Source organism: Anomalospiza imberbis, chromosome Z, assembly GCF_031753505.1.
Source record: "Anomalospiza imberbis isolate Cuckoo-Finch-1a 21T00152 chromosome Z, ASM3175350v1, whole genome shotgun sequence".
In the NCBI taxonomy this organism is placed as follows: domain Eukaryota; kingdom Metazoa; phylum Chordata; class Aves; order Passeriformes; family Viduidae; genus Anomalospiza; species Anomalospiza imberbis.
This window is the reverse complement of record NC_089721.1, coordinates 19,123,041-19,138,239: the sequence shown is the minus strand read 5'-3', so window position 1 is coordinate 19,138,239 and position 15,199 is coordinate 19,123,041. Positions and strand designations below refer to the sequence as shown.

Here is a 15,199-nt window from a genome sequence, read left to right as displayed (position 1 = left end):
TACCCATTCAATGAAGGCAGAAGAGAAAGCAATGCCAAAGCAGAAAGTTTTCTTCTTTCTGGCTGAGTGATATTGTCCATCCGATCAACCCACATTTCAATCATGTTACCAAGAATTTGGTCCAACTGCATTGGGAAATACGATGTTCTTTTTCAGTTATAAGTACATCAGTGTGTTTAGAAAATAACTTATTTTAATTTATAAGATATATATATATAAATAATAAATAAATATATAAATAACTTATTTTAATTTCTAGCAAATGAATACATTATTTAGTCTTGGAAAGACATTATATAGTTGTATACCTGACAGAAGTAACAAGCAACAGGTACTTTTAAAATTTTCTATGACAATGCTTCCAGGCCCCGAACCCTCCATACCATTAGTTGTAACCAACATGCTTGAAATGAATTTCATTTATGGAGAGGTAACTGATTTAGGACAGCAAATTACTCTGTTTTTCCCTAAAAGTCTCATAGAAACAAAGCACATGGACTTACTCTGTTTTATCTACACAGTTACAAATTTAAAAAAGACTTGTCATTATCTGCTTGAAAACTGTATTATACCCCAGAAAAGCAAATTTCACTGAAACACATAACAGAAAGCTTCTAGCATAAGACCTTCACTAACTTCACCAGTGAAACTGAAGCACACTGAACTGGATACTCTAGAAACTCAGGGGAGAATGATTAGACCATTCTCAAGGCTGCAAGACCCATCAAGATGGCACAGAGAAAGGAATTCTCACCCTATAATTGCATGTGAACTAAGGGAGTTTACATGGCTAATTGTAAGGGAAGGAAGAGAATTTAGCAACCATATAAAAATTTTTATGGGATGTTTAAGTAATTTTGGGAACATGTAAAAGTTGTTACAGGGTGTTCAGGGAAAGGAGAGAAGGAGCATCTTTTCAAGATTAACTGGGCAGGAACAAGCATCAATAATAGAGGGAAAGTTTATTCAGGTCAAAAGAAAGCAAGACTTCCCTATGTAATACAGCTGAAATATCAAGACACAAAAAACCCAAAAGGACAAAAAGAGACAATAAACCTTACCTCCTGACCCAATTCACATGCTGTCTGGCTCAAAAGTAATGAAAAAAACCTTGCATTTTGTAGTAGAACTCTACCCATGATCCCCAGATAAGTAGACATCACCACTGGGTATCTCTGAAACAAAAATAAACCAAAACAAAAAGTGCTTAGTTTAAGTAAAAGAAAAACATTTGACACACACAGCAACAATACCTGGAAAGTACTTGTATGCATCCCTAATGTCTTTCACTAAATTTTAAATTATAAATTACAATTTAAGAGCCTCTAGGAACAGAAGACTGAGTGAGCAATCTTTGCCAGACTTCTCAGTTCTTACATGAAAACTATGGCAATTTCAAAATCAATTTCATCCAAATAGCCAAGACAACCTGTAAGGTGATTTTACTTTAAATTTTAAAACCTGTGTTTTAAAGACCTAACAGTTTATTGTACTGTTAATATATTACTTTTGAAGTTCATTATGGTTCTAAGTTACTGCTTACAATTTCAGTAAAATTAAGAACACTTAGTATTTCTGAAGTTGTTAGTTTTTTCATATATATAGCAGCTATAATACATTTTCCAAAAACTAATCTGCAGGTGTCTCAAAATTAACTGGATACAGTAATAAGTTCCTTAGTCTATTATCTTTGGTTATTACTTTTAAAAGAAGCTATATATTTTTTCATATTAAATTCAGCACATAACAATATAACTGTATTTTGTAAAATAGCCTACTTGAAAAACAAAATGCCAACATTTGCCTGAAAACTCTAACCCAGAGTAATACATTCTGAATAGGGTATAATGAATTTATTAGTCTTATATCAGAAGACATTTTAAAAATCCACTCTCTATCTTTGTGCTTTCAACAGCAAAAAGTACTTTGCTATATAGTATTACTTGGCTTAAATTTGGAAATCCTACTCAACTCAGAAACTGGAGCTATTTATTGATATTTGAAAGTCTTCAACTGAGAAAAAAGCAAAGGTTTTGATCAAAGAAGTCAAAAGTCTTGAAGAATTCCACCCACTGATTCCTGCTAGAAACTGAAAGGTTCAACACAGTTAAAGCATATTTGATTTTACTCTTTTTCATTCAACATAGAAGTTTACTGAATACAAAGTGAAAAAATGAAAAAGTTATGACATGTAAGCCAGCAAAATCTTAAAGACTATCTAACACAAACCATTCTCACACCCTTCAGCTCTTCATATTAGATATGCCAATTAGGAAAAGAAGGTCAAGTTGATCTTCTCCTGGTTCAGTTTGTTTTTCTGTCATCCAGGTACAATTAAAAAGGAACAGTATGTGTCTTTAAAAGAACCAACCAGGAAAAACTCCATCAATGACTAATGATAAAACTAGGCCTGATGTTATGGCCCTTAAAAATGTTAATAGTGAGGGAACAGCAGAATAAAATTGTGCTATTTTATTAAAACAAACACTACATGACAAAACAAGTGGTGGATAGGTTTTTTTTTCCTTGTGCTACTGTGTTGCCTTTAAAGATTTTTAAACTAGATGTGAAAAATCTATAGATGCTCTTAAAACAAGAGAAAATGCAACATCAATATGAAAAAACTGGAGATAATGGAAGGTACTTTCATTTTCCAAAGGAAAAGTAAAGAGTAACTGAAGAAACTCTTACCTCCCCATCTATAATCCCCCTGAATACTGATGGAAGAAGGGGTTGAAACATTTGAGGACCCAACACAGGGTTGACTTTTAGGACATTTTCTACAACCTTAAGAAAAAAAGCAAATTAGACAATTAGCAAAGTATGTTCATAAATCTTAACTGAAGCTTTAAAACTATGTGTACTGGTGTACACATATAAAGTGCTCATAGGATGCTTACCATTAAATACCAGCAAACCCCAGATTGCTGAAACTATATTCTAAGAAAACATTCTGCAAACCTGATGTGCATAAACGCACCTGGTGAAAGCTGACAGGCCAATGAAACCCACCTAGCCAAGCACCTCACAAGCTTCCCCATGTCCCAGGCAAAGCTGATGAGGTGGTTTGCAAAAAGGGACCTTGTTATGGTTCCGGGAAAAGCAGTAGATTGAGGTGGTTGGTAGGGTTAAGCACCAGCAGTTCAGGGTGCATTTCCATAGCTTTGTCATGTCGTTTTTTGAGAAACCGCTGATTAGGACCTACCAGCTCTTTGCAGGCATGCCCTCAGAGGTGCTATTCTGGGTACCTTGCACTGGTTCCCAATGTTTAAATTCTTTTACCCTTTGTTTTTCAGCTCCTTTTTGCCCCCCATGTCATGTTCCCTGAAGTAGCTTGTTTTCCTGCCTTCTTCCATTTTTCGTTTGCCAGATGTTAGTGCTCTATCCTTGTACCAAGAAAGATAGGAAGAGGCTGTGAGAATAATGGGCTGAGGGCTCCTCACTCCTACTTCCAATAAAGAAAGTTACACCATATGCATGAACACACTGATGTGTTTATAAAGCACATACAGGTATCATAAATGTATCATACCTAAACACTCTTAGTCTCCATTTACTTCCACCTCAGAGGAATTTCAACAAGGACCAACACTTCTGTGCTCTTGACCAATCTCTCCTAAATATTTTTTCTCCGTTTCAAACCTTGCTCCCAATAGTTTCATTTAATGCTTTATTTTTTGCACTGAGAAAAGTGTTAAGCAGTTGATCTTTCTCAATGCCTCTCATTTTTGTAGACCTTAATTATACAGAGGTATAAAAGGGGCTTATTATATTCAGAGGTAAACAACTTTTTCCCCAACTCGTCTTTCTGGGTACTGGAAGTTTTGGCCCATCTCCTTTGTTCCTTGCAGTCTTTTTAAACCTTTTATTGTCTGTGTCAAGATAATTAGAAAATCAAGTCACATCAAGCGTCAGCAATCTTGCAAGAAGTTGTCTTATCAGTCCAAATTAGACTTTTTCAACCTTATTAATTTAATTACTGTTCTAATGTCTATTTACAATCCAGCCAAAGCTGTTTGTATGAAACTATTTCAGAGAACATCCCTTAGTGTTTCTGTTCCCAATGCTTATCAAGATTTTGGGTTTTTTTTTTTTTTTTGTTTAACAAGTCAACATAGTGAAGCCTAAAAAAACTTGTGCTTTTTCTAAAAATACAAGGATGTATTTACAAGGATGATAGCTCAGTTGTCCCTCTAGAATCAAGAGGGCATTACTAGGAAAGTGTGTTCCAAGTATACTAAACAAGTCTTGCAGCAAGGCCACACTGAGACCCAAGTGAATAAATGATTCTGTACTAGCAGTATAATTCCATTTTAGAAATCTGATTAAAAGCTGCTGCATAAAACACTTACCCAACTGCAGACTTTAAATAGTATCACTGAATAGATGGGAACTGACATTTTAAATTTCAGAACTAGAGGCCTTAAGCTTCTCAAAGAAGTAACTACAAACAGGGGAGACTATGAACTTCAGCAGCTGTTTTCTCTCCTGGATTCTGGTACCACTTGTGTTATCCACCAAAGAGGCAGATGGGATCCAATTTATATCCCCATCACATTTACAATTAATTTAATTCAAGTCCAAGTTTTCATAAGCAACACAGAGCCCCCTGTTAGTGCAACCACTGGAAATGTTAGTAGTAGTACACTACAGCTTCTACTCATCTTCCAATGTATATTCCAACTTTATTTCCTGAAATTCATCTAGAGACACATTCAAATTATTGTTATTAACATTTCAAAAGCTTATGAGTTCCACAACACCATTTGAAGGCTATCTGAAAATATAAAATTCTGGTGCTTTGAAAAACCTTTAGCAACTTTAAGCAGCTAAGGCCATCACAATAGCAACACATGCAAAAGGCAAACAAAGACTGTTTGAACTCTGTGTCTGGTACAAATGGAAGTATGATATACAAAGCAATTTCAGGGAGACCACATACATACAACATTCAATAGAGATCGGAGAAGTTAGCTCTATACTCACTAGGTCTCTACACACATGCACAGGCTTCAAATAAGTAGTTAAACCACCACTGATGGTGAATGTATTTAGCAGAATGTCAAATTCTGCTAAATACATTAGTTTCTTCTACATGTTCTAAATTCTACTTGAAAACATTACCTGTACAGAGCTGAGCCTCTAGTTATTATTTTCATTATACTCTACCTTTAAAACCTGAACTTGACCTTCAGTAGTTATGTCCTTCAAAAGCTCACAAAATGACCGACATAAGTCAGCAGCATACATCTGAAATAAAATTAAAAAGAAGGTATAATGCAATGCAATTTATATATTTGTATACATTTCAAAACTCAATTCCTTAGGGTTTACATATGCCTAAGGACCCAGTTTCTCTTCAAAGATTTTACTTGCTAAAATGTTCATCATTCTAAACTAATTAAAATCTAATCTAAACATTTTGTTGCGTTTTTAACATTGCAGGACACTTAAACAATCAATCTCAAAGAATTTTCTAATGAAGATGGTGTGACAGCAAGGCATAATATCTCGTTCAACTCCTGCTAGAATGTATATTCATAATTTTAATCTGGTAGGATAACAACAGTAACTATTATTACTCAACATAGGACCTTTCAGATATCAAACTACTAAATCAATCTGCAATGCATTAATTCTAAATAATATTTCTCTAATTGGAGTGTCCACCATGCACCATAAAGAGCTAACATTAGAACAGTATGTTTGTATACGCATATGTGAATAAGAGCATAAATGTTTGTGTGTATGGTATGTTCCAAGATGAGAGAAAAAACAGTTTGCCAGTAAGGAACTGAGGTGGTAATATGGACCTTTATATAATGGTAACATACCTGCAAAAATTCAGATGAAGATAAGAAAATATAAGCATTGATGATCTTAAAGCAATTTTTGAGATTTTCTGAACTCAGCTCTGGAAAAAAACAGAAATCACAATTCAGAGCCTGATCACCAAAATGAAGTCCAACCACGATGATTTGCTTCTGAAAGACTTTTTCCTCTCGCAGCTTGTAGTGTCAGATGCCAACAAATAGAAAAAAATATCTTCAATCCAGTGCCAGTCAGGCTCTCTCGCTCTGCAGAGACAATTACAAATGTGGGATGACAGCTCTCGTGCTCAAATGGAAGCACAAGAAATCCTATGACCTCAAAAGCCAGTGCTAACTAAAACCAAAAAGCAAACAGAAGTCAGGTTTTGGATGTAATACTGGGTTAAGAAGATATTAAAGAGAGAATAAATGAAACATGTACTTTAAAGACTTGCAATTACAGATAAATGGCCTCTCTCACACTGAGTCAGTAAATGCTGAGCAGAAAGAATGAAATAAAGATTGCAGTTCTGCTCTTCTGACTCAGATGCCATATCAAATGCTATTGATCTGACACACACAGAGCTGTAGGGCATAGTTTGAGTATTTCAGTAAAGAGAGCATACCTGTCTAAAAGACAGATACACACAGAGGATGATATACAACAGCAGCTTGAATAGAGAAAAAAAGATATATCCTCAGGCACTACCTGTAAGACTGTTTAAGAAAAATAAAATCACTCTGGAACATGTATAAGCAGAACTCACAGCAAAATGAAAAGTTTCACATGGATATTGATACTAGTGTAGAAAGTCCACACTGTATAAAAACAAGACAAAAGACCAAAAAAGCTCAAAGGGATAAATTTCCTTACAACCAGTTTGGGAGACAAAATATTCTTGGTAAAAGAACTGGACATCAGTTCCATCATCTTTAAAATATCTAACAAAACCATCACGAACAAGTAACAGGAAAATGCTTTTGTGTGAATGTTAAATAAAATTCCTTTACCAGATGGAACAAGCATCTGGCTAAGACTTCATGTGTCTCCCATGGCTTAGAAGAAAGCAGTTGTATGAAACAATGGCTTACATCTAGTGATATTTATATATAAAAACTTCTACCAAAAAACAGTTATCACCACGACCATGGCTGCTTTTCCATTATAACATCTGTACAGTTCTGGGGAGGTTCAGCAGATATTCTTTTTTACCCCACCCATTAGGTAGAACATTAATGTTCTTCCATTTGATATGGCCATAGGACAGCTTTGCATTCATGAGTAGGTTCATATGTCAATACTCAGGTCATATTTTGTAATCATTTATTATGTGTATTTTTGTCTCTTGACTTAAGAGATCACCTATCAATCCAATATGTTCATCAAAAGATTCCAAGATATCTATGAATTTAGCTTTAGTAGCATATTACTGGAGTTACACAATGTGTTCTCCTTAGAGGTCTGCATTTGTGTTTTTCTCTTTACTGGATAGAATAATATTTAAAATTTCAGACACTGAAGCAAGTAAACAAATTCTAAATAAATGGTCATATAAACATGAAGTACTACTATGTTTTCCTTAACTTTCTATTCTGTGATAACCAATAAAAGGTAATAAAATGTATAGCGAAAATTGTACTTCAGGTCAAAATGAAAACAGGTATGACAGATGTAATGGAAATGATAGAACCTCCACTCATCTGCAGCTCCATGTTTAGCAAAATTTTCTAGAAAGATCTCATGTCAAACTAACTACATTTAGAAGCTAATTATACATCAATTCTCTTGCCAGGTTTTCCTGAATCAAACATTTTTCTGAGTTCATTAATATGCTCCTTTGAGTTTTGTTTGGATCAGAGGAGCTAATCCAGTTCCAGTAACCTGGTTTTTGCCAGTACCTTTATAAATACAGCACATGCACATTAAACTCAATGCTTCTTGGAACAGGTATGTCTAGATTATGACCATATTCCCAATGTGAAATTGTATCAGATTCAACTGTCATTTTAAGCAGCCTCTGTGAAGAAACACTTCCATCCTCAGACAATTAATGTATTTCTCCATTACACATTATTCAATACATTGCAAGAGATGTATTAAAGAGACTGTGTAATCCCTCTACAGGGCAATTATATTTCAACAGAGTTTAAACAGTAGCAGCAGTGCTGAAATGAAAATCAAGTATGACAATTATGCTGTGAATAATTATTGTACATCAGTGATAGCAGCATAATCTTTGAAGGTCAGTCATTTATGCAAGTGAAAACAAGCCTTCATATCAAATGCAACATTCTGCTCCTGAAGGCAAATCTAATTGACTTGTGTAACTCCTCTGACATCCACTTCCAACAACAGTAGAATCCTGAAATGGGTACAAAAAGATCTTTTCATAACGACAATTATATCTGGAAGGGAACAATTACATATTATTTTCAGATTAGTTAAATCAGGAAAATCAAAAACACATATATATATATATATATATATATATATATATCTTTCCCCTTTAAGTTCGAAAATCTCACATATGAATTCCTCTTTCCCTGCCCTGCAGCTCTTCCACTTCCTCCATATTGACCTCGACATATTTTCTGAATGACTTACATGCGTATATAGAAGCTAAGCACACCAGCAAAATAGTCACTGTATATTACAGTAATTCCATTCAGTAAAAATAAATTCAGAAATCAAAGGCCTTACACTGTATTTTCAAGAACTAATTTTCTGGAGCATCTTGTTGCTAGTTCTCCACCCTACTCCAAAAGATATAAGCATGGTACTTACCTATTCAGAACTTCCCTTCTCCTCATCTGTCCTTTGACTTTTACTTTGATGACTTCAGACTGAATTGAAAACCAGTCTTGGAGAGACTTCCTTTTTTTGCCATATCTCAGACACTTAAGACACACAAGATTTTGCTATTTCAATTTCGCAGTTAAAACACCTTGTTCTGACAGCTACATCACCATGCTAAGGACAGAAAAATCTGACTTTAAGGGCTGGAAGTTTCAGCTGAATACTGGTACTGGTGTACTGAAAAAACTTTGCTACAGGTTTAAGACTGAACAGTTATTTAATTAACTAGCACTGCTGATCATCAGTGACCAATATGTTTTCTTTTCCAATATGCTGCACCTTAAACTGTACTGTTGCGCTTGATTTAAGTGAAGAATCTCTTGTTCAAGTGTTCTGAATGAAGCAACTGCCTGATGGGTAGCAGATGGCAGTATTGTACTGGTTTTCTAACTACCATGTTTTAAAACAAGGTTAGCACTAATCCAAAATTCCACCTCTATTTAAGCGTCATAATACCATGGCTGTATCATGTAGAGGCTGTTTAGTCAGATTCTCCTCATGTAAACAGACAGAATTTGTAGTCAAACATCATACCAGAATGGTTTCCACTTCCTGGAAAAATGTGCATCATTTTGCAGCAATCAAAATTTTTGACGAATATGACACTCAGAAAAACAGTTTTTCAGAAAAATGTTCAGGAAGTGAAGTAGTACAGAAGTCTATAGGACAAAATCACTCTGTGATTACACATTAGCTGCTGTGTTTTTGCCACTCACTCCAAACTATGATTTAAAAAAAAAGTTTGACATAAGCATGTTTGAAGACTTGTCCTAAGGGAACCTACACAGCTTAACTGTACTACTTACTCTACCAGCATCATGCAGCTTTCATTTTTCAGAATAAATAATTTCTCTTGCAAATGTATTTTTTTTCCAAAGGAGAGCATCACTATTCTCCAGGATTCATTCATAAAAAAAGGAAATCATAACAAGTATAGAATATTCCAGAATACCTCCACCTTTTCTAAGAAGAGTATGCCAAAGTTTCCATTTCTGCTCACCTCTACTCTGAAAAGTATCACATGAGAACTGGGGGGAAGAGATCAGCAGCAAACAAATGAGCCACAAATACCGAGTATTTCTGAATTTAAATCAAGCGGATTAGCAGTGTGACAAACCATGAAAATCACAGCCATTCATGCAGTGCAGGTTTTTCGCAGCATATACCACCTCTGATTGACACAGAACAAGAAGATGGAAGGGTAGGTGTGCAGTTATGGACGATCACAACATACATCAGGGCTCAGCAGCCACCGAATTTTAGCAGTAGCTGTGGAATACTTTAACCATAAAGTCACTACTACTAAACAGAGAAGTTTTGTCATTAGAGATCTTGTATACAACAGGGAGAAATAACAGAAGACATAATCATGTACCTACCTACCATGACAAAACTTTCTACTGACCAGTAGAAATAGAATAAAATATTAAGTCCTGCGAACAATTATCAATTAAAAAGCAAACTTCTGTAATTCTGTGAACACATTTCTCTAAAAAAATTAACTCATTTGCTGTATTAGTGTTGAAACCTCAAAAGCACAGCTGAAGATCTAAACACAAACATACTAATATAAAATTAAACCACAAATTTTTATACTCCCTTTAATTATAAAGCAAAAGTACTTGAAATATCAGTATTTCCTAAGCATTGGATCCTATTTTTCATTACTAAGTTTATATTCTGCCAACAAACTGCTGTTTTTAATTTCGATGCTTGACCCAAATGTTTATAGACCTATTTAGGTAGTTTGAAAACATCCTACATTGTTATTAACTGGATAAGGGAAAAGCTAATAACTTTATTCTGGTTGTAAGCAGAACAGGCAAGTATTCCATATAATCAATATCAGTAACACTTAGCACATGTGGTGTTCAATTTCAGAAACTTCTTAAAATAACCTCTGAAAGGATAAACGTTCTCTGAAATTTGTCTTATCTTTCATGTACAGCAGCTCCAATTTATTTTAAAAAAGACAGGTAAGTAGATTATAAATATTAAAATACGAGAAAGTCAGACAATAAAAACCTATTCCTGAATTTTTGCTACAATTCTGCAAACTCCCTTAGTACTTGCAACCACACGAGCATTGCTTAGTGCATGAACAACAAGCAGCAGGAGAAAAACCCTGAAATTTTATTAGTGAAAGACTTACCAAGAAGGGCAGACATATTCTGAAATATTCTCAAGAGTTCTGGTGTAAGACATGGACTATTCTCCAATGTCACTAACCTAAGAACAGATCAAGCAAAATATTTCAGATGATGTATGAGTAATACTGAGAATCATTTTGACCAACATAAATATTTTAATTTCGAATAACCATCTATGTTATCAACAATGTGTAACAATTACCCAGAAACATACTTCATGCAGAGCAATAGTCCTCACAACACACTCATCAGTACAGGCACATGTCTTGTCAAGTTAGGAAAACAAAGAAAAACGTGATACTGTCCTTTTATAAAGACAACATAAGCTCTGAAATTCAACAGCGAGAATGTCTAAGCAGCCAGCCAGGGAACTTGGCTGGGTAGAGAGGGATGTTTACAGTGCAAGGAGACAATACGTGTGTTTTAAACCTCAAAGGAGAAGCTGTGATGGATCAGCTCACACATTTACATTTTTTTTAAGTCTGAAATGAGGCATTACAATTAAAAATTCCTGAGATTTGAAAACAGTAGTTTTCAAATTAAGTTTGCATTTAAAGCCCCAGCAACAAATTCCATTTTCTCCTAGTTCTTAGGCATGGGATTACCATATTTAAATAACACATCTGGTTATGTGAAATAAATTAGCTGTTTTCCTGATCTTGGTTCAAGAAGCCTTCAGAATCCTAATTGTCCCTGTCAGCTCCCTGGACTTCTCTGATGCTCTAGGACATCTTAAAATATCATTCTTCTGTGCAGACATGAGAAGAGCAACCTCAAGATCAGTATTATTAAGAAGATATAAAAGTTCTGAACTGATACATGTAAAAGGCCCCAGTTCTACATTTTGAGATGATTTTGTACTTTGACTTGCTGCCACCAGCATTATAAATCTCAGTTTTGCTGCGTATATAGAACAGATAATTTGTAGGTTAAGTATTTGTAATTGAAATGCTCATTTATAATTTAGATCAAAGGAATTGCTCACTATCTTAAGACAAACTCTATTCATTCCTAGTTTTCAGAATTTGGTCCCTCTCTTACAGCATCAGCTGCACCAGAAACAAATAAATCAGGCTCATGGCAAACTGAGCACAGTGTCGCTTCTTGTTTTATGTTCAGTCACCAAATAGTCTGAGATACAGAAAGTGACTTCCACATTTTATCCTTGTAATTATGTTATCACTTCCAACCAGCTCAGATCCACTGGCTCACTGTTCTCCCTAAGTCAAGTACACCAAATTGTTAAATTAGCATGCACATTTATAGTGAGTCTATACTTTTTGTCCAGTTACAGAATGGTATCTTCAGTATCAACTGCCTGAAAATGAGTAACAGACAAAGCACAACTAAAAATAGCTGAGTGTATCAATTTCCTAACCTCCGGTCTTCTAAGAAAAGGTGTGATATAGGTGATGTCAAGGTAAGGTAATAAAAACATATCAAATTTAATATTCAAAGCTTTTTACAACTTTTTTTTCTTCTGGGGATACAAAAATAAAGAAAACATTCTTACCACAGCTCTAAACCATCTTCCAGAAGATAGACATGTGGAGGCTGAGAAACATCTGTACTTAGCTGGATAACTGGAAGTAGAAAAGGGTAGAGATTTTTGCTGTCTGCTCCCAGGCCCTACAAAATAAGAAATGTAAAATATGTCAAAAGCCTTAAATCAAGCATTTCAAAAATAGCATGGAAAATATCTACACTGCTGTTACATTCACATGTAAACATGCACTCAAGCAGTCAAAGGTTGAACTTGCTTCTATTTCATACAACAATAAAACAGCCTGATATTCCTAAGCTTTCTCTCATCATGTTTTGAGAATGTTATTTTTTTTGGAAAACAAACCAGTTACTATTAGCCTGCAAGAAAAAAATATAAAGAACATACATTCCTGAAAACATTCACTGGTCATTTTCTTTCTTGGAGAGGTCACATTCACTATCTTGGAGTTTAACAAATACCAAATGACTAAAAGCTGAGTGTTTTACAGGTCAAGAAAAAAAATTACTCATTGGTTCTTATAATTTACAAAATCATTTGACATATTCTAATATTCAGGAGAAGGGTTTGTTTTTATAGCTACCCAAAGATTCACATGCTGATGACAGTGATTCAGTTTTTAAAATTATCCATCAGACTTCTGTACAATGAAGAGTTAATTGGGAACAACTGCCAATTACTGAACAGCAATACAAAGTATTGTAATATTACAACTCAAGAGAACTGAGGCTAGTGGAATGCTGAGCTTGCATAATTCCTTTATTTTGACAATAGAAAAGTTAAAATTATTTGATATTTTTAAGTTGCAGCTTCTTTGCATATTTATCTACTTACATAAAAAAATATGCCTTAAAAGAAAAAGATTTTTCTACAAATCTGTCTCATCTTGTTGTGTCTACCTACACTGAGAGATACACCTTTTGTAAAAAAATACTCTTATTTTAGCCTCCACACGGGACAGAAAGAAGAACTGCCACAGTTTGTTTATGGCAAAAACCTATTTCCTCTTCATTTAAAGTTACACCACTTTGGAAAGAACCTTTATTTCTCCTTTTATAAGATTTGTTATTTCCCTTTCACTTTCTCTCCACTGTTAACCTCTACAATACGATCTTTTTAAGTCATGCATTTTCACAAGTTCAAGACTGCATATTAAGTCTGTTCCTGCACAGACACTGTCATAGGAGCACTTCTCTTGGTCTCTGCTAGTCCTACTACATTTTCTTTGAGATGCAGCAAGTGTTGGAGAAGGTAGTGTGATATATAGTCTGTATTAAAGAAGTAGTTAATACCACAGATTCTGCAGACAATATAACCATGTGCTGTTTTATCATCAAGAAAGAACTGTAGGAAGTACTGATAATGTTTATGTGACTCAGATTCCTTACCTGGACAAGATGGATTAGGGTGGTTAGAATGGCACATCGTAGCATATTATGCTCCTCACTCTGCTTCCAAAGGAGTGGTAAATACTGAACCAAACATCCTACATATGGTCGTATCTAAAGTACAGAACACAAACTGGTTTCTTAATACGTGAAACAAGACTTAATAGTTTATCCCAAGCATCGTTTCTGAAAAACATAGGAGCTGTTTTTGTCTCAGTAAAAACACAAGAGTTTGCTTAAATCTTTCTAAAACTCTTTAGAGTTGTACCCTTTACTCTGTGACTGAAGTAACTTCTGACTGCAGAACAGTTTGAAACTAATATATTACTTATGGTGATATTTGTGCATGGAAATCAAGCTTATGTGGTAAATAGGACACAAAAAATATTTAAAGCTTGATATGCAGAGGTATTTTCATATTAGTATATTCTTCACTTAGACAGGATTCCTAGACAGCATTCTTTAAAATCAGAAACAGTCCCAGTACAAAAAAAAAAAAAAAAAACCAAAAAAACCAAAAACCAAAACAAACAACAAACAAACAAACAAACAACAAAAAAACAAACAACTGAATAACCTCTGGAGTCGCTGAGCCTTTGAGCAGGAGTTAGACTGCGTAACTTTCAGAGATTTGTCCTAGCCTGTATTATTTTTTATTATGGTCTTCAATACAAAAAGGTTAATCTATTTGTCTTTGAAAATATTTAATTAGGAATTAACCTGAACATATTCAAGGGTTCTTTCTCAACTTGTTTTTAATGCTGCTTCTCTAAACTGCAGGGAATCTGCTGTCATGTTGACTTTTTCGACAAGAGACAATTATAAAAGCTTCATCTGGCTCTCAGACAGGATTACTTATAGAAAGACAAGAAACTTAAACCCATGCATTATCTCTATCCTTAATACAGTAGTACTGAAAAAAAACAGCAAAACAAACCCACCACAACAAAATCTGAGACAAAAGGAGCCAACTATTCTTTGTTTAATTCTGGTAAACTATCTTCAAATTCTTCATGTAAAAGCTGAAGGACATACTTTAACATTAAAGTACTGAGAATTCATAATGTGAATTTGAAACCTGTCATGCAGTTAAGGAGAGCACTGTAGAGGCAACTCTGACCCATATCAGTATCAATAAGAAATTACAAATTTAACAAAGCATTTTTTCCCAAAAATGCCTTTTCTAATATGTAAGATAGATTAAAATATTTGTTCAGATATGAGACAATTAGAAAAAATCACAAATAAAAGAATAAAATTGCAAGAAATGCCACAAGATGTTTTGATACTCTAAAAGCTGATTCAATACAAAAAATACTTAACTTACATAACTTAAGGAAAGTAAGTTAACATTTTACACAAAAGATAAATGAGAACTGAAAAGAGGACCAGCAGTGAGGACTGAAAAGAGGACCAAGTAATGCCAACAGTGCAGGCGCCTCTGACAACAACAACCAGTCTATTGATGACATTTTCCATCTACAAGAAGT

General features: G+C 34.5%; 1 protein-coding gene across 2 annotated transcripts in view; it reads right to left on the bottom strand.

The window, feature by feature from the left end:
* IPO11 (importin 11) overlaps positions 1-15,199 on the bottom strand; it is a 79,736-nt gene that overhangs the window by 27,939 nt on the left and 36,598 nt on the right. For both annotated transcript variants that reach the window (XM_068176507.1, XM_068176506.1), the window contains exons 22-29: positions 13,710-13,823; positions 12,331-12,446; positions 10,820-10,896; positions 5,835-5,914; positions 5,170-5,250; positions 2,692-2,787; positions 1,062-1,175; positions 4-125 (exon numbers count right to left, since the gene is read on the bottom strand). In XM_068176507.1, coding sequence (XP_068032608.1) covers positions 4-125; positions 1,062-1,175; positions 2,692-2,787; positions 5,170-5,250; positions 5,835-5,914; positions 10,820-10,896; positions 12,331-12,446; positions 13,710-13,823 — 800 coding nt within the window. The remainder of the gene's footprint in view (positions 1-3; positions 126-1,061; positions 1,176-2,691; positions 2,788-5,169; positions 5,251-5,834; positions 5,915-10,819; positions 10,897-12,330; positions 12,447-13,709; positions 13,824-15,199) is intronic.